This window comes from Pleurodeles waltl, chromosome 7 (genome assembly GCF_031143425.1).
Source record: "Pleurodeles waltl isolate 20211129_DDA chromosome 7, aPleWal1.hap1.20221129, whole genome shotgun sequence".
NCBI lineage: Eukaryota > Metazoa > Chordata > Amphibia > Caudata > Salamandridae > Pleurodeles > Pleurodeles waltl.
The window spans coordinates 1,514,917,209-1,514,942,316 of NC_090446.1; the positions used below are offsets into that span (position 1 = coordinate 1,514,917,209).

Here is a 25,108-nt window from a genome sequence, read left to right on the forward strand (position 1 = left end):
GATATTTTTCATTGCTACTAGAACGTCATAGCCTTGTGTGCAGTTTCTGCAGAACTTTGCTACAACCAATAGTTGTATTTTGTGAACCCTCCTAACAGAACCACCACCCCCTAGTAATGTGTGTAGCATTTCACTTTGCTGTGAGATTAAAGACCACCTCTTTAAATAAGACAAGCACTGGGCTGGACAGTGAATTATTCTGTCTGTTTGAGTTCAGGGTCTCTCGCCCACACACAAAGCCACCCCGAGATCCCTTTGATTGCTCAGCAAAGCCCCCCTAAGAGTCCAGTGCAGAAGGGGTCACTTGGTCCTGTTTGCAGAGTCGCGGTAGAATCCAGGACACCAAGGCCACAAACCCCAACCATCACTGTTGTGGCCCACTAGCTCTTGCTTGCCCTCTGCCCCCCCCAAAAAAAGTGTGTGGCACATGCATGACTTTGGAATTCATTTAACCACATTATGGATATGGTGTTTAGAAAATGTATTCACCAGTAGTCACCGAAAATATTACTTTGGTTGTGACTGCACTGTGGGTAACGAGATGGCAAATAGAACCAAGAAAAATAAATAATCAAAAATGAAACTGACTTTGATTTCGGAAACTAAGGGTTACTTTTAAAGGCTCTGAGTTGGCGTTAGTCATTATTTGGGAGACTGACTTAGGATCACTTTGATGGAGATAAAAATGATTGGCAAAGTTACATTCATCAGAAACCTGAGACACAAGATTCAGCCAAACTTCTTCACTTGACCAAATTGTGTGAACTTGGATAACACGTTATTGGTTCCTGTGACTAAGTTCCCTCCTGTGCAAAGAGTTTAAGAGTTTCTTGAGGTAATTTATTTCCTGATATTGACCCAGTGCAAATGTGCCAACTCCTGGATATCAGCAGTTTGACTCCATGGGAATGCCTGTCCTGCACCCAAATGTGCCATGAGGCCATGTGTAACACAACATTGCGCAGGACACACGTGTTGCTCTCAGTTCGAGGCACTCCTCCACCCGCAGGCTCGTCCCTGCGCCTTATTACTGGTGGTCTACTGGCCATCGTAAGTAAGTATTTTCCTTTTCTTTTCTTCTCTCTGTTGCTCTTTCACTCTTGCATTTTCTGCCTTTCTCTTCTATCATTTGCTTTTTCTTTTCTTTTCTCTGTTGCTCTTACACTTTTGCATTTTCTGCATTTTTGTTCTATCATCCTTCATTTTTCCCTAGTGCTTTTTCCTTTCTCCCCTTTTCCACTGCCCTCTCCCCCCCTTGAAAGCACCTTTCCCGCCCTCCTGCCTTCCAGCTGACTGCTCCTCCCGCCCCCTCCCCTTTTTAATGGCGGCTACATTGCCGCTGGGGTGCCAAATGCAAGCCCGTCTGCGCCCGTCCATGCCTTGACCACGCCCAGCGCCAGGAACCCTGGTGGCTTTCAGTTCCAGCACCTTGAGACCCTCACAGATGAGTAGTCACGCTTTATAAGCATTGATTGATTGAGTGTGCTGAGGGACTTATTACAAACCCCTTGCGCCGCTGGTGCATCACTTTTTATATGGGAAAACGTGACGCACCGGGGGCGCAAGGGGCTTGTGAATAAGCCCCTGAGGGCCATATTTACAAGGCCTCGTGGCGCAGGGTGGTGCAGCAAGTGCAAGGGCTGCGTTGCCTTACTCCATATCCCTAAGGCCATGAAAAGCCACACAAAATGGCTTCGTAGATATGGGTCAGCAGCCTGGGCTGCCGGTGCGTCACTGAAAGTGACGCACCGGCTCACAGGCTGCTTGTATATATGTTCTGTTCTGATACTAATGTGTGGTAATCAAGAAATTGATTTTGGGACAACCATCTTATTACAAGGGGCAATTCAGACATCAAAAGCACTCTGTGTTAATACAAGTGGGTACCACTGCACTGGGCAACATTTACCTGGCAACTGCAGCTCCAGCTGTGTCCCTGCTCCCTCCGAGCCCCCCATGCCTTGCTCTTTTACCCCCCTCCACCTTCTGAGTGCTTGTTGCTCCACTGGCCAGAAGGCGAGTTTAGCTTCCTCTGGAGCCCGGCAATGGTTGTCCCTCCCAGCCATCTCTAATACTTTCAGTTGTAAAGTTACTCTCTCTGGGCCTACCTCTGTATGTCTCCCCCTCACCCCAACTCAGCTCGCTTTGTACCTCACCCCTCTGCACCTCACTCATGTTTCTATCCTCCATCTACCCCACATCTCTTTCAATCTTCTCTCTCTCCTGCTCCCTCCCTACCTCTGTTCCTCAGTACCTCACCTCCCTTTTCTTCATACCTCTCTGCCTCCATATGTCATTCCCTAGTTTGCGTCACATCTGTCCATTACCTCACGCATCTCTCTGCCTTTACCCTTCAGTCTATCACTGCCTGACCTCTCTGTGCATCCCCACTTCCTCATTCTGTCCTTGCTTCTCCTGTTTCTCTTCCACCGCCTCTGTTAGTTCATGGACATTACCTCATCTCTCTCCCATCACTCTCTATACTTCCTTCTCCATTCCAGTCCACCCCCTTCCACAACAACCTCTCTGATCACATCATCTCCCTCTCCCACTGCTCTCTGCACCTTCTGCGTTTCCGTTCACCTCTCTTCCTCGGACTCTTTCCCTGTGTACCTCTCTCCACTCCCCACCTGAGTCTGCCTCTCCCTCCCTCTCCTCTCTCGCACTATCCCTGCGTCAGCGCCCCCCTCTACTTCACCCATCTCTTTCTATCTCACCTCTTTTCACTCTACAGCAGGGTTCAGAAAAGTCGGTCCTGGAGAGCCGGGTCCATGCCGGGTTTTTAGCATATCCACATTTAGAAAAAAGATGTTTCAGAAATCTACAACTTTCTTTCAACCATCCGCCCCCCCCCCCCCCCCCCCCCCTAGACTTTACTCCGCGCCCCACTGCTCTCTCCACCTAAGCCTGGTCCCAGGCTGCCCCCCTCGGTCTCACAGCTGTCTCTCAGTCTTTCTTTGTGCTGTTTCCCTCAGGAACTCAGGTCAAAGAGACAGTGGCTGAGAGAGAAGCAGAACAAGAGAAAGACCAAGAGAGATTGAGTCAAAAGAGAGAGAGAGCAGGTGTGGTTACTGGTGTCTGCAGGAAGAGAGGAAGGGAAGAAATACATTTAGAGATGGAATAGAGAGAAAGAGACAAAAGTTAGTGAACGGATGAAGATAAACGTAGGTCAAAGAAACAGGGGCATCATGAGAAGGTTAAAATTAAAGTATTAAAGAGCGAGATGGGTTTGAGAGACACCTGCGGAAGGAATCTGTTTTTAAACCTCAGGTTTTATTCCCACTAAGAAAGTTTCTGCACCTGCTTCAGAGACGTGTGAGTTCAGAATACGATGTATGTTACTGACCCATGCTTTGTAGATCGCCGGTCTGACGCCTGACAGGGCTGACTTAGCCTTTCATCCTGCAGTTGTCGATACAATAAATGCCTTTGAGTTGTTACCACTACGTAGCAGACGGAGAGGAGCTTTTCTAGTGGCGCACGCATGCCAGCTGTCTTTGGGACAGAGGTGGTGACTGGGCGGAAATGTAGTGTTCAGCGATTGACTCTTTCTTGGGACTAATTCGTCACGACCCCTCTAGACCGCCAGCTGTGCCAAAAATAAATACTCTTGCGCGTGAAGAGTTTTGCCTCGAGTCTGTTTACTTATACCTGCACTCCTTTCCACCATAGTGAATTGTGCTATAAATAAAACATTTATTGTAGGCAATTTATCTGCCGGAATTCTATCTTCTAGTTTTTAAGAGGGCGGGTGCTTCGTGGGCAGTGGTTGGCCAGCAGGGCGGGGGCAAAGTCGGTCACATCGTGCTAGACAGGTGTCAATTGGGCTGGGGTTGTCAAAGGCCGGGCAGAGACGTGTGTGGGGGAAAGCCCCCCTCTGCTTGAGATCAGTTGAAGGGACGGCCGTGTAACAAAGGTTTTTCTAACATCACTGCACCCCTGGGTGCTCGGAGAGCTTCTCACCATGTATACAAAAAACTACATGACACCCATAACTATCACCGCTGGTGCAAAGCTCGTCCTAATGTGTTCAGCAGACAGGGGGGGGGTGTTTGGTGGGCTACACCCCCTAATACACGTATTTTCTGATAAATAGTTTGGCGCAGGGGCTTTCTGTCGGGTGATGTGAGACGGCAGTCGGACTTAATCAGGTATTTTTACAAAAACAGACAAAAACGCACACCCTTCTTATTGAAAGACCTCAAAACTACTGTGTTTTCTCTCTTAGGGCCAGATGTAGCAAGATATGCTTTTGCGATTCTGAAATTGCGAGTCTGTGCGACTCGCAATTTCAGAATCGCAAAAGCATATGCAGAATGGTGTCGCAAAGACCCACCTCATCAATATTCATGAGGTGGGTCGCATTTTGCGACCCCATAGCGAGTCCCTGCACTCACAGGGATGGTGGCCTGCTGAAGTCAGCAGACCTCCATGTCTGTGACTGCTTTTTAAATAAAGCATTTTTTTTTTCATTTTGCAGCCCGTTTTCCTTAAAGGAAAACGAGCTGCAAAATGAAAAAAATACCGAAACCATTTGTTTTTGTTTTTTTCAGAGTAGGCAGTGGTCCATAGGACACAAAGCAATTCTGAATTGCGATGCGAGTCGCAAATAGGAAGGGAACACCCCTTCCTATTTGCGAGTCGCATTCACAAATTGCGAATCGGTACCGACTCCCAATTTGTGAATGTGCATCGCGGGAGGCCGTTTGCATGGCGCAAACTGTGATTTTCGTAGTTTGCGACATGCAAACGGCTTGCTACATCTAGCCCTTTATACCCCTACAATCCGCATTCCTACCTCTGTCTACTGCCCCTCAGGCCCCTCCCATGCACCCTCCTTGCCGTATAATGTAGTAAAACATTCTGTGCCAGCCTGGTGGGTGGGAAATCTGAAGCAGCCCCCCCCAGTCTAACTGACCAAGCCACGCCCCCGTCAACAGGCGAAATTTAGGAGCTGCGATAGTGCAATTTTCGTATCTCCGGTGACACGAGAAACAATTTCCCGGAGGTCCGTTTCGTTAATTCACATTGAAACAGGGAATTTAGGGCCAATTCAGAATGTTGGATGGTGTCCCTGACACCATCTGCGACTCGCAAGGGGGTGGCAAAGGCCCACCTCATGAATAATCATGAGGTGGGTCGCAATTTGCGACCCCCTTGCGAGTGGTGGCCCTCACAGGGATGGTGGCCTGCTGCGGACAGCAGACCACCATGTCTGTGACGGCTTTTTAATAAAGCAGGTTTTTTTTGTAATGCAGCCTGTTTTCCTTAAAGGAAAACGAGATGCATTACAAAAACGTAAAAATGAAATGTGTCACTTTCATTTATTCAGAGCAGGACCACTGCCTGCTCTGAAAAAATGTTTGCAGTGCCATTCTCAATGGGGAAGGGGTCCCATGGGGACCTCTTCCCTTTTGCGAATGGGTTACCACCCGTTACAAAAGAGTGCAAACTGTGATTGGTTTGCGACCGCGTTCGCGGTCACAAAGCAATCCTGCATTGCGCTGCGACTCGCAATTAGGAAGGGAACACCCCTTTCTAATTGCGACTTCAAACCTGTTTTGCAATTCGGTAACCAGGTTTTGCAAAGTGTAAACTGCTTTGTACATCTGGCCCTTAGTTTCTTGGTGAAATGACTGTTTGCTCCCAGAGCATAATTGATTTTCATGGCTAATGTGAACAGAAAAGAACAGTGTATCAGAAACCATGCTTGACACACTCTCTCTGGCGCTTCAAAGGTGTTGGTATATATAATCAGAAACATATTCTAGGCCTAATATATGCCACGCATGCATATATTTTTTTAAATGACCACTCTTGGCTGCATTGGGCACAAGGGATAGCTTTCTACAAAGCTCTCCTTAAAGTGGTTTTAAAAAAAATATTTTTTGTGGTGGGGTAAGGGAGAAGGCCAAGCAACTTAGCAACAAAAAAAGAACACGCATTTGCAATGAAACGGTTATTGCGTTTGCTCGAGTTAGAGCTATTCGTGTTTTAAACTCCTAACATGACTTTTCTTGCCACATAAACTGAAAAGTGAAACAGTTTCACATCAGTGAGCCCACGGCCACTATGAAGCGTGACAGAGATACTCAAAAGGAAACAGAAGTTCATTCGCAGTGAAAGGTATAGGCAAAAGTGCAATTATCCATGTAACCGGCAAAAGTGCAATTATCCATGTAACTGGCAAAAGTGCAATCAGCCATGTAACAGGGTCAATATTATACAAAGCGCTCAATTACTGCCCAGCGAGATCGCGCTGCCTGCGAATTAAAGAAAAAAAGTAGTCCAGAAACCATACGAAAACATGGAGCCTCGTATGTTTTCAGTAGTTGGCCGGTGCGCTCGAGAAGGGCAAACACCGGAATAGGCATGACGTATGCATGCCTTTCACTAATGAAATGAAGCGAATGGTAAAAGGCAAGCCCATGAACCAACCAAACTGATGGGCGTGGTTAAAAGCCCATAGAGAGGTTACACCAGTGACAGAGCACTTTGCGCTCAACCCAAAAAAGTACCTCAATCCGAGCGGGAGGAGTGGAAGGACACTAATAAACTAATTGATCAGTACTTGGTCCATGCTCCATTAAAAGGACAAGTGCAGGAAGAAAAAAATGAAACCAACTCTTTCCAAGCCCTGCTCCAGTCCTTTTAGGCTCCACCCTCCTCCACACTGCCCAACCCTTCTTGCAGGCCACACCACAGCAGTCCCCTCTCTAGTGCGTGAACCCCATCCTTAAAGCTATGTACACGCCTCTCCCACCTTAGGCTTCTCTACCATCTGTAAATACCTAGTCATGTACAGTAGTTCTTCCCTTTCTATCTAGTTTTACGGCATACACCTCACAAACATACATACTCGCAGGAAACGACTTGGGAACCATTTGGCAGTAATGGTTTATTACCATACCAAAACCTCATAAGTTTTCAAATGACCAAAAGAGTTAGGGTAGGATTTAGATTTTGGCAGATGGGTTACAACAATGACAGAAATCGTGCCCACCAAAATATAAATCCCATTATATCCTATGGTATTGATAGTTCGGCGGACGTGTTATCCGTCACAGTTGTGACTAAGGGCCAGATGTAGCAAGCCGTTTGCATGGCGCAAACTGCGAAAAACGGCCACCCGCAATGCTCATTCCCAAAATGCGAGTCGGTACCGACTCGGAATTTGGGAATGCGACTCGCAAATAGGAAGGGGTGTTCCCTTCCTATTTGAGACTCGCATCGCAATTCAGAGTTGCTTTGTGACCGCGAATGTGGTCGCAAACCAACTCGCAGTTACCACCAGTGTCACACTGGTGGTAACACATTCGCAGAACGGAAGGGGTCCCAATGGGACCCCTTCCCCTTTGTGAATGTCGACAAAATATTTTTTCAGAGCAGGCAGTGGTCCTATGGACCACTGCCTACTCTGAAAAAAACGAAACCAAATGGTTTCGGTATTTTTTTCATTTTGCAACTCGTTTTCCTTTAAAGAAAACGGGCTGCAAAATGAAAAAAAAAACTGCTTTATTTAAAAAGCAGTCACGGACATGGAGGTCTGCTGTCTCCAGCAGGCCACCATCCCTGTGAGTGCAAGGACTCGCTATGGGGTCGCAAAAAGCGACCCCATAGCGAGTCGCAGACGGTGTCTGAGACACTGTTCTGCATCCTGAATTGCGAGTCGCAAATTGCGAGTCTCACTGACTCGCAAATTGCGAGTCGCAATTCATGGATTTCCTACATCTGGCCCTAAGTAACTCGTCCGCTGAAATCTAAATGAGGCCCTTAGTGGTGAGCAGGTCTCAAATGAGAATCCTCAAAACTACTGCCCTCTCCTTCACAAAGGCTCTCTTGCAAAATTTACCAGGGTGCCCAAAACTGATCTCCCGGATCTGGGGCCAGATGTAGCAAAGTGTTTGCGCCTCGCAAACGGCGAAAATCGCCGTTTGCGAGGCGCAAAAGCCACTTTGCTATTCAGAAATGCATTTTGCGAGTCGGCTCCAACTCGCAAAATGCATTTCCGACTCGCAAATAGGAAGGGGTGTTCCCTTCCTATTTGCGACTCGCAGTGGGATGCAATTCCATTTGCGACCGCGTACGCGGTCGCAAATGGACTCGCAGTTACCATCCACTTCAAGTGGATGGTAACCCACTCGCAAATTGGAAGGGGTCCCCATGGGACCCCTTCCAATTGTGAATGGACCCAAAAATATTTTTTCAGGGCAGGGAGTGGTCCAAGGGACCACTCCCTGCCCTGAAAAAATACCGAAACTAAAGGTTTCGGTTTTTTTTTAAGTGCAGCTCGTTTTCCTTTAAGGAAAACGGGCTACACTTAAAAAAAAAAAAACTGCTTTATTTAAAGCAGTCACGAACACGGAGGTCTGCTGACTACAGCAGGCCTCCATGTTTGCGAGTGCCTATACTCGCTATGGGGCCGCAATTTGCGACCCACCTCATGAATATTCATGAGGTGGGTCATTGCGACCCCATAGCGAGTTGCAGTCGGTGTCTGAGACACTGTACTGCATGCCAATTTGCGAGGTGCAAAGTGCGAGTCGCATGGACTCGCACTTTGCACCTCGCAAATTTTAAATTTGCTACATCTGGCCCCTACTTCCCTAAACATCACAGGAGCTCTCCTGTCCTCGCTGCCAGGTGGTTTCACAAACTAATTTTTCTTTGTAGTGAAACAAAGACAGCCTTCTGCCTCACTTCCACAGGCAGCTGCTAGAGGCAGGTTTTTTTTCTAGAGGTGATTTAACAGCCAGATTTACAGGAAAGTGACGCATCTGTCCCGATGCTCCACTTTTCTTGTGTGCTCCAACCGCCACCTAACGACACCCTTGGTGCACCATATTTATATTACGGTGCACCATGGCGCACGTTAGGCCAATAGTGTCAAAATCTTTGACGCTATAGTGGTGCTTTGCTGCACTAGCATAACATTTTTTGACGCTAGTACAGCAAAGCGCAAGGAGGCCTATTGATTACAATGGGTGCCTCACTTTAACGCCAGGCATTAAAAATGATGCCAAAAATGGCGCAGTGAAATGTTGTAGATTTCACGGTGTCATTTTTGGGGGCTTCCTAATGCCTAAACACCCCGCTTGCGTGCAGTATGCCTGACGCAGGCATAATGTGGCGCAAGGGGTCACAAAGTGGCACAATGCAAGCATTGCAGGACTCTGTTAATATGGTGCAGCGAAAAGTGCCTCCTTGAGCCACATTAGCGTAAAACAAAATTACGGTAGTGCGGTGCAAGGAGGCACTAGGGACTCGTCAATCTGGCCCTAAGTTTTAACTTCACCCTTAGGGTTTTGTATGATGTCAAACCTTGCCCTTTAATCTCCTACCCAACTTTACCCAAACTCCACTTATGAGAGAGGTTTTTTACAAGATGTTTTTGCAGGAGAATGTTTTTACTAATTGGTTTACTTAATTTTGCTCTCTCAGACTCACATTTTTTCCTGAGATCTCTTTTTTCAATTTCACAAACTTCATGAAGTTCCCAAAGGATGCAAAGTTTGAAAAAACTGCTCATATTTGGAGCAGAAGAAACTTCGAGCTTTACACAGCCACAGCACTTTACAGTATTACCGACCATTACTTGATCAGTGTAGATGCACTAAACGCCAGTGCAGCATTTCTGCTCTTTCTGCATGGTCCTTAGTATATGGCGTACAAATGCACCCAGGGCCTGGCAGTTAAATGTCACCTGTAGGACTGCATCACCTATTCGGCCATCAGAGCGGGCTTGAAAAATGTTTTTAGCCATACCATATGTAGCCTGACTGCTGAAACGCAGAAACCAAAAACCTCTGTCAAACCTGTTGAAATAACCCTTTTTGACAGCTGGGAAACCCTACTTTAAATATTAATACAACAACTTGTCTACAAGGTAGGGTGCCGGATATTTAAAAGTAGATCATGTGCGAAAGTTGGCAGTGACTAGCCCCCAAAAGCCATTTTTTACAAGTAGGGCTGTAACTGCCTTTCAGAAAATGTCAGTACAGATTATAAACTTTAATCTACAATGTTGATGGAAAACTGCTACAAAAGTCAGTCAAATGCTATTTTAATATTTATTAAAATCCAATTTAATGATGAAGATAAAGAACTATTTAGAAACAGTAACTTTTAGAAAGTTACCTTTTACTTGCCTGAATCTCTAGTATGGTAAATAGCAGTAGCCTACTTACAGCCGGTCTGCCCGTAATTGGCCCTAATAAGGTGTCAAAACTGCTCCCACAACGGCCTGACTGTGGGGAGATGCTTTTCTTCCCCTTTCAAGTAGACCAGTTAGGTTAGACCGAGGAACTTAATTAACTGAGAGTATAGTAAATGTACAGTGAGATCTGGGGAAGGGTAACCTTTGTTCAACCAGTTAGGCTTTCTCTGCGGCCAGTAGGAGGTAAGCTACCCCCAGAACCAGTTCTGAGTGACCAAAAAGTGTGTGTGTAGCGGGGGCTACTCATTTCCTTGGGCACACATCTGGCGGGTGTACAGGCTCTGCACAAGGTAGAAATATTTTCCCATCATGGATTTTAGGAGTAAGGTGCACTGTGTGATTGTTTGCAGCAGGGTAAACAGGAAATGCTGAAATAGTGGAAAAGGTTGTCCCTTGGGGAACTTTACCCTTTTGGGGAAAGAGGAGCCAGGAGTCACCCCCACCCACCAGTTACGTCCAACCATAAGTGCACAAAAAGGCTCCCTCCTCAAAAAACCTTCTGGACCCTGTTTGCTGTAACCTGAGTTTTACTCTGAAGCACTGGACCTCCTCCCTCCTGTACTCAGGACAAGTAAGTTGATTTCAAGGGTCAGAGGCCTGGACTTCTGTGTGGCTACAGGGACACAACAAGCTGAAGAGCCACTTTTTCCTGGATGATCAGTTGCCCAGTCACAACTGGACTCTCACTGGACCCAGCACAAAGCCTTTGCTGAACAAGTCCTGAAGTCCCAAGAACACCTCCCCCCCACCGGAAGTCTAGGAGCTCCATTTGAGAGACCCAAGGTAGATCTTGACCGGGTGAAGATAAGAAAAGTATCCAATAGACATGACGATATCCCTGGCCACAAAATTTGACTTTCCCTGCTCAGGGATTCTCCCGCCAAAATCAACGGCTTCAACACAACCTTGGTCAATGTCTGTCTGGTATCAGTGAGACCTCTCAGATATATTCTGCTGGCTTGCCACACTGAGAGATTCTGTCTTACATTTTGCTGACTAAGTCCAAAGGGCTGTCCCACGTGGAGTATCTGACCTTGGGATCCTTTTGGGATTGGTTGGTCTCAAGTGCACCTAGGTCGCAGTCTGCCCTGACCATAGACTATCTTTGGGGCTTTGCACTTTATGACACTATTTTCACTTAGAAGTTTAAAAACACATATCTCCAGTTTCCCTTATTGAATTTCTGTAGTTTTGGTGTCATTTTGTTTGTTGCAATTTATTCTATGTTTTGACTTTATTATTGTTTTGGTACTGAATAAATACTTTATAAGTCACTCTACGTTAAGCCTGCCTGCTCTATGTTATAGTTTCTAGGGGGTTGGGGTCAGCATTTGGGACTTGGGGTGACTTTTGGTGTTCACCCTTATAGGACAGTGTCCTTATTCATAGAGATGGGTGACCACCCACCCAAAATATTAATCCACTTCTGTGTACACATTTAAGGCCTTGGGGTGGTGGACCTAGCATTGGCTTTCCCCATATATGTTTAGGGTATTAGATGCATGGCATCTGATCTTAGCTTCCATATATACTTGTTTGCGGTCTTGACCGTGGTGTGTTTGCTATTGTTTCCCCCATGCATGTTTAGGGACTTCACTGAGGGGCACCTGACAGGCTTGGCTGTGGTAAAGCTGGCATGGGCTTTCCTTTGTACTTCTTGGGGTCTTATCAGTGGAGCACCTGGGGTTAGGTACCACCTGCACATGTTTAAGATATCGGTTTTGGAGCACCTAGTGTTAGCAAACCCCCGTAGAAGGTTCTGGCCTTGGGCGTCTTGGTACTAGGTACCCTATGTACACGTTTAGAGTCTGGGCTGTGATGCAATTGACCAGGGCTCCCCCATACATGCTAGGGTCCGTGATGTGTGGCACTTGCTACTTTCTTCCCACATCCATGTTTAATGTCTTGGCTTTGGTATTTTCACTTCTGCTCATTTTTAGGGTCTTCGCTGTGGGGCACCTGGCACTGGCTTCCCATGTAGATATTTAGGGTCTGACTCCTGACATGTTTAAGGACTTGGTGGTGGTGCACCTGGCATTGTCTTTTCACAGTACATTTTTAGGGTTTTGATTGTCGGGCACCTGATTCTGGCTACAACTTGTACGTGCCTATGGTCCTGACCATGGAGCATCTAGTGTTGGCCTTCACCTGGTACTAGCTTCCCCTGAACCTGTTTAGAGTCTTGGATACCTGGTGCTGGTCCTACCTTACATAACTGGTTTCTTGGGTGTGGGGTGGTCTTTATTGCCTTCTCCATACATGCTTAAGGTCTTGGCTGTGTTGGCTTCCTCCCTGCATATATTTACGGTCTGGGTTGTGGAACTTCTGGCATTGCCATCAACCTTTATGAGGTCATGAAAGGTTGGCAGATTAATCCATCTCATCTCGGGCTTCCTATTCCAGCGCAGGTATTAGTTTTAGAAGTCAGTGCGACCTAGAACTTCAGTTTGTTTGAGTGGAGCAGAACTGCAGCTCCCAGAATGCATTGTGGAAATCGATGAAAGCCCAAAACAGAAACTTAGTCTCCCCAAAGACAGGCACTCATCTGTTAACTTTACTTTTTTTCGGGAAGTGTGTGTGAAATATAATCAGGTCACTGTCTCCCCAATACCTTATGCACACTCAAGTTCACAGCTTTCAAGTTGGCTAACTCCATAGATGAGTGTCTTTCCAAATCAAGGGTTTTCTTTGCATTCTGGAATCTGCAGGTCTGAAACATCAATCTGAAAAACAGGACTACACATACCCAAATACTGAAGAAGATAATTTGAGAACAGTTTTTGCACAACTTGTAAAAGTAGAATGACTTCTGGGCTGACACAGGATACATTTTCATCTGACCACTCACACAACACAACACAATCTTCTCTAGTGACACTGTACCTGGGCCTCACTAAGAGTTTGGAGGGAATTGAAAATTCTCCAGTTTCTAGGGGAAACTCTAAATAAGGAGTAGAATCTACTAGCTAAATTCCCTCTACCATTGGGATATAAATAATTATGAAGGAAATTCTTCTCTGTGTTTAGTTTCCTCAAGAAACTGGAGAATTTTCAGTTTAGTCCAAACTCTGACTGAGGCCCTAGGTTTTAAATTATGCGGGCTGGCATTTTGTAGACTCAAAACCCCAAATGCTAAACAAAGTCATGATATAGCTTTTGCAGGTTTTATGTGACTTTATAAGGACTTGAAGTCTAGACCCATCACAAGTGATGGAAACCTGAAAGGACACACTGAAATTGTCATCCCTGTTCTAACATGTTGGCAATATAAGAATCACAGACCTAAACTCGGCATCTGAAAATAGTGTTGTTTGTTGAGAAGCACATTGCCTCAAATTCTTATAGGTCTTTATTTGTAGTTTCTTGGCCAATGTCATTCTGATTTTTTTCCACTTTCTATTCCTACCCTTAGACTCCATGGATGTCAACATGCAGCTGGCTGGAGTAAAAAATGATACCTTACTGTCAAAAGAGCGAGCCGTGGTCAATGTTGAGAACATCATGGACTCCATCCAGGTTTTCTTCTACAGTGTGGTGTTTGTTCTTGGTGTTTTAGGCAATGGCCTAGTTATCTGGATCACTGGCTTTAAGATGTCAAAAACTGTCAACTCCATCTGGTTCCTCAATCTGGCTGTGGCAGACTTCTTGTTTGCAGTCACTCGCTGTGTGCCCCTGGTGAAGAATGCATTTTTTGACTACTGGCCCTTTGGTGAGTTCCTGTGCCGGGCCAACAGCTTTTTGAAGTACCTAAACATGTTCAGCAGTGTGTTTCTCCTGGCATCCATCAGCCTAGACCGCTGCGCTTTTGTGGTCCTCCCGGTGTGGTGCAAGAATAACCGCCAGCCCCGGTTGGCATGGATAGTGAGTGGGATCTCCTGGATTTCCGCTGTGGTGGCCAGCTTACCGTTCTACATTTTTCGGGGGCTTGTACTTGACTCGAAAAACAAAACAAAGTGTTCTGTCACTCTAACCATCGACCGTTACAAAGACAAGGACACCAACAAGCAAGCGATCTACCTTCACCGCTTCATTTTGGGCTTCCTGATCCCTTTCCTTATTATACTCACCTGCTACCTCATCATAGCACTGAAGCTGAACCTGAGGATCCGTGCCAGATCTAGAAAGCCCTTCCGGGTCATCTTGGCCATTGTCATCACCTTCTTCATCTGCTGGATGCCCTACCATGTGTTCCTTCTTCTCAAGCTCACGGGTGTCAAAGGTTTGGCAATGACCATCGGGGTCCCGCTCGCCTCCTCCTTGGCCTATCTCAACAGCTGTCTCAACCCAGTCCTCTACTTCTTCATGGGCCTGAACTTCAAGAAGAAGCTGAACCAGTCCCTCCTGGCAATATTCAAGCGGTCCATGTGGGATGACCTGGCCCTGTCGGGCTTGAGCAACCGACGCAAGGCTGAAACCTCCACCAACAACCACCTGGAAGACTGGACAGTGACAGGAAGCTGAAGCTCCTGATAAGCAGGATGGGGAATGGCAGCATGGACAGTGGCGTTTTGGGAGGTCATACCTTTGTACAGCCTCATGGCCCTGCTCTGTAAATAAGGTACCAGTCTTTGGCCACAGAGGTGAAACAATGTCTGAGACATAAGTAAAATAAAACAGTGAATAATGAACAAATTCAATGTGAACAAAGATGGTAGCGTGAAGGCAAAAGACCACCCTTCGGCATCAGAAATTCTACGCCCAATTGGTACAACACTTGCACACCTCTGAAGTGCTAGATAGCAGCACCATCACCAGTATTTGTGTACTGCTAAAATCCTTGGAAAACCTCTATTCAGATACAGCACCTGATCCCAAAGAGGCTGTTTGAAGGCACCAGGATACCCATCAACAATAAAAACGACATTGTTTGTGATTATGCCAATAGGTGGTGGTGTGGTGGTCCTCACCCTGGTCTTCTTGACCTATGTGGCTCATGTTTGCTGCCATATATGTGTTGCCATGGTATTGAATGTAGAATAGGAGGCTGGGAATGTGGGATTCAACAACTACTGGTCAGAGGCTCAGGAGCCCCTTGGAGGTCTGGATCATGTGCTCTTTTGTCACCTACTGTCCTCCACCTGTGGTTCTTTGGGGCCCACTCGACTGCAATTGCAGCACCACATTGTCTGCTGCATCTGAGCTGGATGTCTCTCCCATTAAATGTTGCCTCTGGTGGTGAGGCCAAGGTTACGAATGTCCATATCCAGGTGACAAAGGGTGGACCTTGGCAAAGTGTTCCAAGTGTGGATGTCTGATGCCCAATGATCAGGACACTTGTTGATTCTGGAAGGGTGTGTGGCACAAAGTGACATACAAAGAACCACATGAACGTCAATTCACCAAACTTCCTGGGGTAGCTCAAGTGACATCACACAGCCTTTGAATTTCAGTTTTACTCACACACGCACACACTTACACACACATTTACTGTTACACACACACTCTCTCATGTAAACACACACACCACAAGCACACACACAACATACATTTACGAGCATTTTTTACTTACCTCAGCTGCCAGAGAAGGTCATATTCAACCTAATTGTACTCCAAATTTTTATTACACTAATAGTGAATAATGAGATATTATTCACTATTAGTGTAATAAAAAGAGAGAAAACAAAGATAGTGGAGCTCCAATCGATTCAGCTGCCACTGTGTACCTGGCACTGATTTTGCCACCTCTGAGGTCAGGGGTCGCAAAGGCAGAGCCAGGGGGTCACAAGGGGCAAGCCAGGGGTCTCAGCTGCGACCCCTAAATGACACCCATGAAAGAAAGGCCTGAAAATCCGATTGTGGCCAAGGTTCATGCTTTAACTCATCTATTCAGCTGTTGTTGAACACAAAAGAGGAACTATTTTTTAAGTGATGATCCATGACTCTCCCAGCTGAGTGGATAATTATTGTAGAGTGCCTCGACTCCTGTGTTCACTATTTACAGCGCTTCTTGTTCATGCATGTTGTGTAGCAGAGAACACAGCTCGCGCTGATGTAAGTTACATCTTGCCAGGGCCGGACTGGGACAGAAAATAGACTCAGGCCCCAAAATGAAAGTAGCCCACATTAGCGAAACAGATACTTTAAAAAGTGACCCACATTTGAAAACCGGGCGAGTTCTGAACTTGTAAAAACAAGCTCTATATGAGCTATGCATGGTGAATACGTATGTGCTTGGTGCAGGCAGTGTTTGTGGTAATATCAGGGAAATCAACAGTAATGGGGCCCACCTGACCATAAAACAGGCCCACAAACTGCCAAAAATCCAGACCACCCACTGACCTCGGACCAGCCCTTTAGGCCAGTCTGACCCTGCTGCTTGCCATGGAGCATGTGGCCAGTACCGGACGGTGTCTGACAGGTGCTGTGCTATGGCCTTCTGTTGACAGAATCCTCTGTACTAGAACCTGCTAGAGATCTGTGTTAGTCACATGGTCACTTTGAGGGGTCCATTGAATGCATGTGCACACAGTGTTAGGTTGTGGAAGGCACATACAACTATGGAGTGATCAGCTGGCTGTTTCATAGTTGAGTTTACTTTTTGACATGTGGTTTCCTGGTCTTGAGGATATCTGTATTTAACATCCAACCATGAGATCCTCCTCCAAAATTCATACAGGGCAAAAGGAGAACCTTTTCTACCATGAGAAGAAGGAAGGATGGATTTCTAACATGTCTGGTAGCCAAATGTGCTGACACAATGATGGTGGAAACCAGGAGGGTATGTTGTTGCATTGTCTGAAGGAGGAACTTGGCCATAAGTTGCTCAACCGAAGGAGCTCAGATTGGAATGAGTTTGATGAAGTGACAGTCAGTTTGTAGCAGTACTTTAAACCCCACATTGGTGTGTTCTAAGACAGGTGCAGCTTTTCACAAGAACACGAGGAAAGTCAGAAACGCTTAATGAATGTTTATAACCGTGTAAATGAAATGCAACAGGACCAGCGAATAGTGCAAACCAACTGGGATGCAATTCAAGAGAAGTTGTGGGATCTGAGGGACCTGATGTTGGATGGGGGTCTCCGCGCTGCCAAAACAGTGGACCAGGCCGTGAGTGACGCTAAGAGTGAGAGGAGTAGGTTCATGTGTGTACTGTGGGGGATAAGTGGGCAAACCTGAACGTCTTAGAAATGTCTTATTCTTGTGGCAGCCTGTTTCATAGGCTTCCTTCAGGAGCTGTGCTGCTGTGCAGAAAGATGGCAAGATGTGTGGTCAGATGGGACATGTTGTCCATGTGTAACATAAAATATCAGAGGTAAGTTGCTCAGGTGAATGTGAGTTGTCTTGAAGGTGGACTGGAGAAGTAACATGGTCTGGTCAGTGTGTGCTCTGAGGATGTTAGTGCAAAATGTGGAAGTCGCAGTGGATTTGAGTTCCTCGCATACTGTCCTTACAAAAGATGTGTTGGAAATATTTTCAAACACGTGGGTGCAAAACAAACATAGTTAAGGATAGGTATGCAGGGGTGAAGGTGTTTGTGGCACACAAAGGGGTTGTGAAGCCTGCACGGGTACCAGCCTAATACACCTCTGAAGAATGGTGGCAACAAGTGAAATCCCATTAATTTGAGGCGTGAGTTGCGATGCATGTTGGAAAAATGGTTCAAGGAGACACTATTCGGAAGGTCTAGTTATCAGGGACCAGTACCATCTTGATCCCTCCTTCTTTATCTCATATTTACCTATTATATCTTTTTCCCATTCCGTACTGAGCCCTACCTTCAATTCTCCTTGTAGCCAGCTTTTTATTTGTAGATATTTTAATCTGGATCATCTGTCATTGGCCCATCTGGCTAAGGAGTCCCATGAAATCAAGGAACTTCCCCTGACCAATTGTCCTCATCGTGTGGCACCCACATCTTTTAATGGAATAGCCAGTGCGTCCTGAAGGCATTCCGGAGTACCAGGAGAGCTCCAGATCGGGGCCATCTCACTGTAGTACGGGATTCCTAACTTTCACCTCACCTGAAACCATACCCCACAGGCCGCATTTAGAACTTTCAACCTAACTTTTTGTAGTACTTTGGATGGCTAAATTTAAAAAGGAAGTAGGTGCCCTTCTCCCGCAAGTCTTCTGTTATTGCCTGCAGGCGGGAGGATGTGTAGGTTTTGGATAGTAACAATCTAATATTTTTTAGTTGGAAGGCCCAGCAATCCAAGTGGAAGTCTGGAAGTGCTATTCCCCTGTCTAATTTCATTTTACGTAATTTTTTTCCAAGCAATTCTTGGATTTGTGTGTGCCCAAATAAAACTAGAAATTTTCCCCTGGAGTTTTTGGAGCCACTCAGCCTTTCAATATAGGGGCAAAGCGTTAAAAATAAAAGTGAATTTATGCATGCTCATCATTTTAATTAAGTTGTTTTTCCCTAGAATGATAAGTGAAAGGTGTGAACATTGAGCAGATTGATTTTTGCATCAAAATCTATAGGTTTTTGTGGTTGTTTTGTGACACAAAGCACAGATCACTAGGTAGTCTGGCATGAAGGTGCTCGCCTCTGGGCAGGAGGCAAGACCTCAGTGGAGGATTGAAGTGCAACGGGAGCATCAAGGTTTACCTATTTTGGAGGAAATAAAAGGAGTGTCCTCAAATCAAAATCATGTCAATGCTGCCCCTCAGCTGTCCTGTAGAAGAACACTGATTTCCATACATTTCATGGAGCAACAGATCCATACATACCATGGAGCACCGGGTCCTGTAGAAGAACTCTGATTGCCATACATACCAAGGAGCACCAGGTCCTGTAGAAGAACCCTGATTTCCATACATATCATGGAGCACCAGGTTCTTACACCAGTAGCAGCATTCATGGAGCCCCAGATGTGGGGGTTTAAAGTCCTGCACTGGTGAAAGCTCCCAAGCACACAGTGCTCACGCACACAGTCATTGCGTGGAGCTGTAACATTTAATAAATCTAGGGGCACATTTATGAGCCCCTTTGTGTTGCTCTTGCACCACTCAACATGGTGCAGGAGCAAATTAAAAGCGAGATTTATGAAGCCACGCAAGGCCACCTTGCGTGGCTCTGCATGGCTTCATAAATCTAGAGTAACGTAAAGCAGCGTAAATCGCTATGTTGCATTACTTTGAGACAGGGCGGCATTCTCGTGGGTGTTGCATGGGTGTTTCCACACAACATTCATGGTTTTTTATGCATACCCTCATTGAAAAGAACAGGTAAACCTGGGAATGTACCAAAAAGATGCACCTTCCCAGGAGAGACATAATGAGGAAGGTGCCCCTTCCTGCACAAAAATAATCCTGCATGCGAAGCACACATGGTGCAACTTTGGTCAAAAAACCATCCTGAGAGGCATTTTGGCCCTGAAGGGCCTTGGATTCATGGTGCAAGGGTGCCTGCGTTGGCGCTGTGCAGCCCATTGTGCGACAGCGCAGGGGAAGGCAGGAATGAGATGTATTGCATTAAATAGGGCGCGTTCCTGCCCTTTCCAACAGAAGCACTGCAGCACAGCAAGGGGAATTGCTGCACGACACCACTTTGTCACAACTGTGCCCCCAAGTTTCGTGTGGCTGATCTGCAGGGTTCATCCACACAGCCAAGAAACAATGCATACACAGATGCAAAATATGATAGAGTATCTCATGACAGTCGAGCAGCATTTGGCACTCCTGGCCCAACTTGCTGCGTGACAGCTATTCTCAGGATGTTTGTCACAGGGTATTTTGTCAGCTGGGAGAGGTGTCAGTCCGCCATTGTCTTTAACTATTGAGCTATGAAGTATTGAAAACCCACTGAATGTATTCAAGTTGTTTCAGTTCAGATATAGTTCTTTGAACATATGATCCAAAAATGTGAAGGTCCGAAATTATTTATTAATGTTCATTGCAAACAAAGTTCGTAGGTGTTTTTAAGACAGACTGAGAGCCGACACATGTTTCACCCCCTATGGAGGGTCTACCTGGGGCTTTTTCAAGGCTGCAAGATATAGATGATAAAGATTCAAAAAGTGAAAAGGCTATTAAAGGTTTGAAGCTTTAAAGACTTCTGATTAGGGGAATAATTGGCCTATACCCCACCTGATTACCCACAACATCTTTGAAAAGGGCATTCAAATAGGAAGAGAGAATTGGGCCATGGCAACCTGATATCTGGAACGTCTTTAACTATTGAGTCTCCTCCAAAGATGAAGTCCCTCCTCAGAGGTTGAAGTCCTGAAAGACAAACCTTTACTTCATAGGGCCATCTTGGTTTTTTAGAGAGTGAACCAAGTGAGGTATATTGGAGGAACTTGTTAGCATGGTGAAGATAATTCCAACTAGGGCTACGCCATTCAATTGACAGTGAATTAAGATATACTCTTGAATCATTATTGGAAAGACGAAATGTCAAAGCCAATAGATCTGGCTAATTTATAAGTCAAACCTTTCTTAGCTGATTTGAAACTTTTTGTGTGGGTGTGGACTAGGCAGGTGAGTGGGCATATGTGAAAACGTGTCAGTTGTTTAATGAGGGACAGGATGAATGAGAGATGGCAAGGCTAATGAATTGATGAGTAAGGAAACAGATGAATAAGTGAGTTTATTGGTGGATGACTAGATGAATGGATGAGTGTATACAAAAGTGTACAAATAGCACAGATCCTTAGTTCAGCAGTACTGATTTTATAAAAATTACAATCATTATCCATCTTATGCCAAAGCAAGATTTAGACCTAGGTAGTCTGCCTCATACTGCATTACATTGTACTGCACTGAATTGTACTGCAATGTATTACTTAGTATTGCATAGTTCTGTTGCATTGTCTAGTATTGATGCATATGCATTGCATAATATTGTTGCATTCCACAGTGATTTGTAATGTACAGTATTGCACTGTAAAGCTGTATAGCGCTGTATAGAACTGAACTGTATAGTATTTTGTGTTGTATACTATAGTATTGCACAGTATTGCTGTATAGTGATGCGTTGTGTGATAATGTTTTGTTGCATTGAGTAGTATCGTCCTGCACTGTACTGTACCAGTAAGGGAAAGCTTCAGTTTAAGGCAGCCACAGGCACGGATGGCAGGAGGCGGCTCCCAGCAGCAAGGATATCTCCAGGAGTGGTGGGCAGGCAGTGGTTGGCGCTGGTGGCAGAGGGGGCTCCATGGAAAAGGGAGAGCAGAGAAGCAGCTGGGCTCTGCACCGCAGGCTGACACTGAGACCACCGGTTGGCCCTTTCCAGCACTTCCTGTTCGGAAATGGCGACCACCAAGTGGCCCTTTCCAACCTCTTCGAAGAGAATCAATCGGAGACCCTGACTGGCCCTTTCCAACCACTTCCTATTTGGAAACCAAGACCACCAAGTGGCCCCTTCCAACCACTTCCAAGATGGAAACCAAGACCACCAAGTGGCCCTTTCCAGCCACATCCTAGATTATCACTCGGAGACCCAGACTGGCCCTTTCCAACCACTTCCTATTTGGAAACCAAGACCACCAAGTGGCCCCTTCCAGCCACTTCCAAGATGGAAACCAAGACCACTGAGTGGCCCTTTCCAACACTTCCTATTCGGAAACCGAGACCACCAAGTGGCCCTTTCCAACCACTTCCAAAATGGAAACCAAGACCACCAAGTGTCCCTTTCCAACTGCTTCCAAGACTATCAAACGAAAGTGTTAAATCGGCCGTGCGTAGTTGTACAAGACTACTTCCAAGAAATAAAAGGTCACTCTATGGAAGGCAACCAAAATGCAATACAAATAAGGAATATACATTTTTGCAAACTAACTAGTGCTTCAAAGATTAAATCCATTGCACTTCATGCAGACTAAAAGTAGAATTTGTTTCTATGCTGAGGACTGTGGCTATGTATATATTCTGTAAACAATTGTGGGAATGCAACTATTTTACAAATGATTGTGCGTATGAGACCAAGCAGGTTTTCTATGTCAAGTGTAAGCAGATACAAAATGAAAATGTTGGTGAACATTGTGTTTTCCTACCTAAGCAAATAAATGAAGTATATTGATCAAAGTGATATCTCTATTTCATGCAGCAGCATGCTTTCAAATTCGGAAAGCAGAACCATTGCAAGATGGCCGATGCTTACATTCTGGCTTTGCCCTTAAAAAGCAGTGGGGTTACCAGATGGGGGCAGCTAATTGGAGATGGGATAGCTTTGAGTTGGGAGTTTTGGAATCACAAGACGCAAGGGACTTTGAGCCAGATGTACCAAAACTCCAAATTGCGACTTGCAATTTGCGAGTCCCTGCGACTCGCAAATTGCAAGTCGCAATTTGGAATGCAGAAAGATGTCTCAGACACCTTCTGCAACTCGCAATGGGGTCGCTAAGACCCACCTCATTAATATTAATGAGGTGGGTCGCAGTTTGCGACCCCATTGCGAGTAGGGGCACTCACAGGGATGGTGGCCTGCTGGAGACAGCAGACCACCATGTCCGTGACTGCTTTTTCATAAAGCAGTTTTCTTTTTCTAAGTGCAGCCCGTTTTCCTTAAAGGAAAACGAGCTGCACTTTGAAAAAAAAACCGAAACCTTTAGTTTCGGATTTTTTCAGGGCAGGTAGTGGTCCCTTGGACCACTGCCTGCTCTGAAAAAATATTTTTTTATCCAATCACAAAGGGGAAGTGGTCCCATGGGGACCCCTTCCCGTTTGCGACTGGGTTACCATCCACTTCAAGTGGATGGTAACTGCGATTCCATTTGCGACCGCGAAATTGAATTGCATTGCGAGTCGCAAATAGGAAGGGAACACCCGTTCCTATTTGCGAGTCGGAAATGCATTTTGCAAGTCGGATCCGACTCGCAAAATGCATTTCTGCATAGCAAAGAGGCATTTGCGCCTCGCAAATGGCGATTTTCGCTATTTGCGAGGTGCAATGTCTTTGCTACATCTGGCCCTTTGTCCTGATTCAAGATCTTCCAGGTTAATGGGTGGCTCAAAAGTCAGGGAGGTCTTGGCCTGGAACCAACTCAAGTGGAGCAGGATTTACTGGCAATTGACGACACAAAGAAAGAAGTCTCTCGATGGTACCAACATCTTCTATCAATAGTTCAGACTTTATCCCAACCACTATATAGGAAATGAAGCAGATATGTGCCGGAGGAGGAGTTGGAAATGTTATGGCAAGTATATTTTTCCACACTGTACTCTGTGGTTAAATCAGCTGCATTACGGAGAAACCATCTTTTTACCCTTCATAGGGCGTGTTGGACTCCCGAGAGGCGGCAAAGATGAAGAGGAGTAGTGCAACTTCAGAGTGTATGCGGTGTGGTAGCTCAGAGGCAGATGATGTCCATATGTTTGCTTCGTGTCTGAAACTACAGGGATATTGGTCGGCGGTGGGCAAGACAGTCTCTGACTCCCTGGATCTTGTGGTCGAAATGACCCCTCCGTTAATTATATTTGAGGTGTTAACTGTCGACACTGACCCCCCCTTCCCTCCACTCCCTCTCCTTTAGCCTTAACCTATATCAAAGAGGGTTTCTGTTTTATCTAACATTACTTACAAGAAGGGAAGTGTGTAAAAGTTTGGCTCAACCCCCCCCCCTAATTGGATGGAATGGAGAAGGTCTGTTCTTTTCTTTAAAGAAGTAGATAAAAGAGAATCGAGGAGGCTTGGAGATCAGAAATGGGATCTTTTAAAGATCTGAGGTGCTTAATGTTCAGTGTCCAATGGTTATTCGCCGTGACCAGGCTAGGTTGGAAGTTTGTCTCATCCTGGGACCTAGATGGTCATTGGCTTCCTGTGCTCTTGAGGTTAGCGGCACCTAAACAGAGTTCAATGGTGACATTTATGAGGACAAAAAAAAAGATGGCCGACGCTTTTTAAGGATAATACTTTCCCTGTTCTTGTCTCTGCAGCAAAAGTTAGAGATGAAGTGGAGTGGTGGGGACTTTTCTTCATACACGTGCATATTTCAAGTGCAAGCATGCTCTGGTGACATGAGACTTCTCACAAAAGCGGCTTCCAACATTAAAAGCAACACCAGTAAAATAACAAACAAATGTTTAACTATCATCAAGAATAGTATGTAAATGTCAGGTCTCGTTCAGGAGGTTTGTATTTTTAATATAGTCTTTTTTGCTTTCTTGGAAAACAAGAACTTAACACGTAAAATAGTACATTTACATGCTTATTTAGATGAAACGTTAAGTGTTTGTTTATCAAACAAAATGTGCTTCTTGTAAGCCATTTTTAGGTCTTGCCTGCGACAGCACATGCATTGCATGCGCTCAAGCTTGCAAACGATAGTGTATACAATAAGGGGCTTGGAGCCCGCCCAATGCTTACTATTTCTTGGCTTCTTTGTCACTCCTGTTTTCTGCCTCCTAATTGAGTAGCACATGCTGGCTTCACTTCCTCTTCTTTCCTTGGGAGCATGGACCAAGCACAGATTGTATCATTGGTTGGTTAGGGTCCTGCTGCTGCTGGGCTGTGATTGAGGTACTGGTTTTTTTTTTTATTCTTCTTCCCATCCTGTTGTGTGTTTCTTGTCTCCCACCCCCCCCTTGTTTGCATTCATAGACAGGTTTTTCGGATTTGTGCTGTTCTGCAGATACCCTTCTTTCTGACAATTATGTATTTTTATTGTAAAGCGTGTTTATGCTTTTCAGCCATGTTAGCACTATATGAAACTGTGTACGTGATGCATATTTTGAATGTCGGGAATCGATTTGATGCTCTAAATAACTCACCCATTGATGCATCACTCAAAGTGCAGAGCTGAGCAAACTTTCTGCATGTGTCCTGACACCAAATATCCGCTTCTAGTTTTTTTCCAGAATGAATTGGTCTGCTTGGATATTTGAGCGTTGTTTATTCCACCCTTATGATCATCTTCCTGTTTTGGGTTTTGTTTTTGCAAAGAATCCTCTTGTTAGGGTATTTCCGGGCTGGAACAGTGTGACATTTCCTACTACTTTTATTTTTTC

The 25,108-nt window shown here is 45.5% G+C and overlaps 1 protein-coding gene across 2 annotated transcripts in view; it reads left to right on the forward strand.

Annotated features, from left to right (window-relative positions):
* Positions 1-22,186, forward strand: part of LOC138246613 (C3a anaphylatoxin chemotactic receptor-like) — a 33,124-nt gene extending 10,938 nt beyond the window's left edge. For both annotated transcript variants that reach the window (XM_069201315.1, XM_069201314.1), the window contains exon 2: positions 13,629-22,186. In XM_069201315.1, the coding sequence (XP_069057416.1) occupies positions 13,634-14,677 (1,044 nt within the window). In that variant the 5' untranslated portion in view covers positions 13,629-13,633 and the 3' untranslated portion in view covers positions 14,678-22,186. The remainder of the gene's footprint in view (positions 1-13,628) is intronic.
* The last annotated feature ends 2,922 nt before the right edge of the window (positions 22,187-25,108 follow it).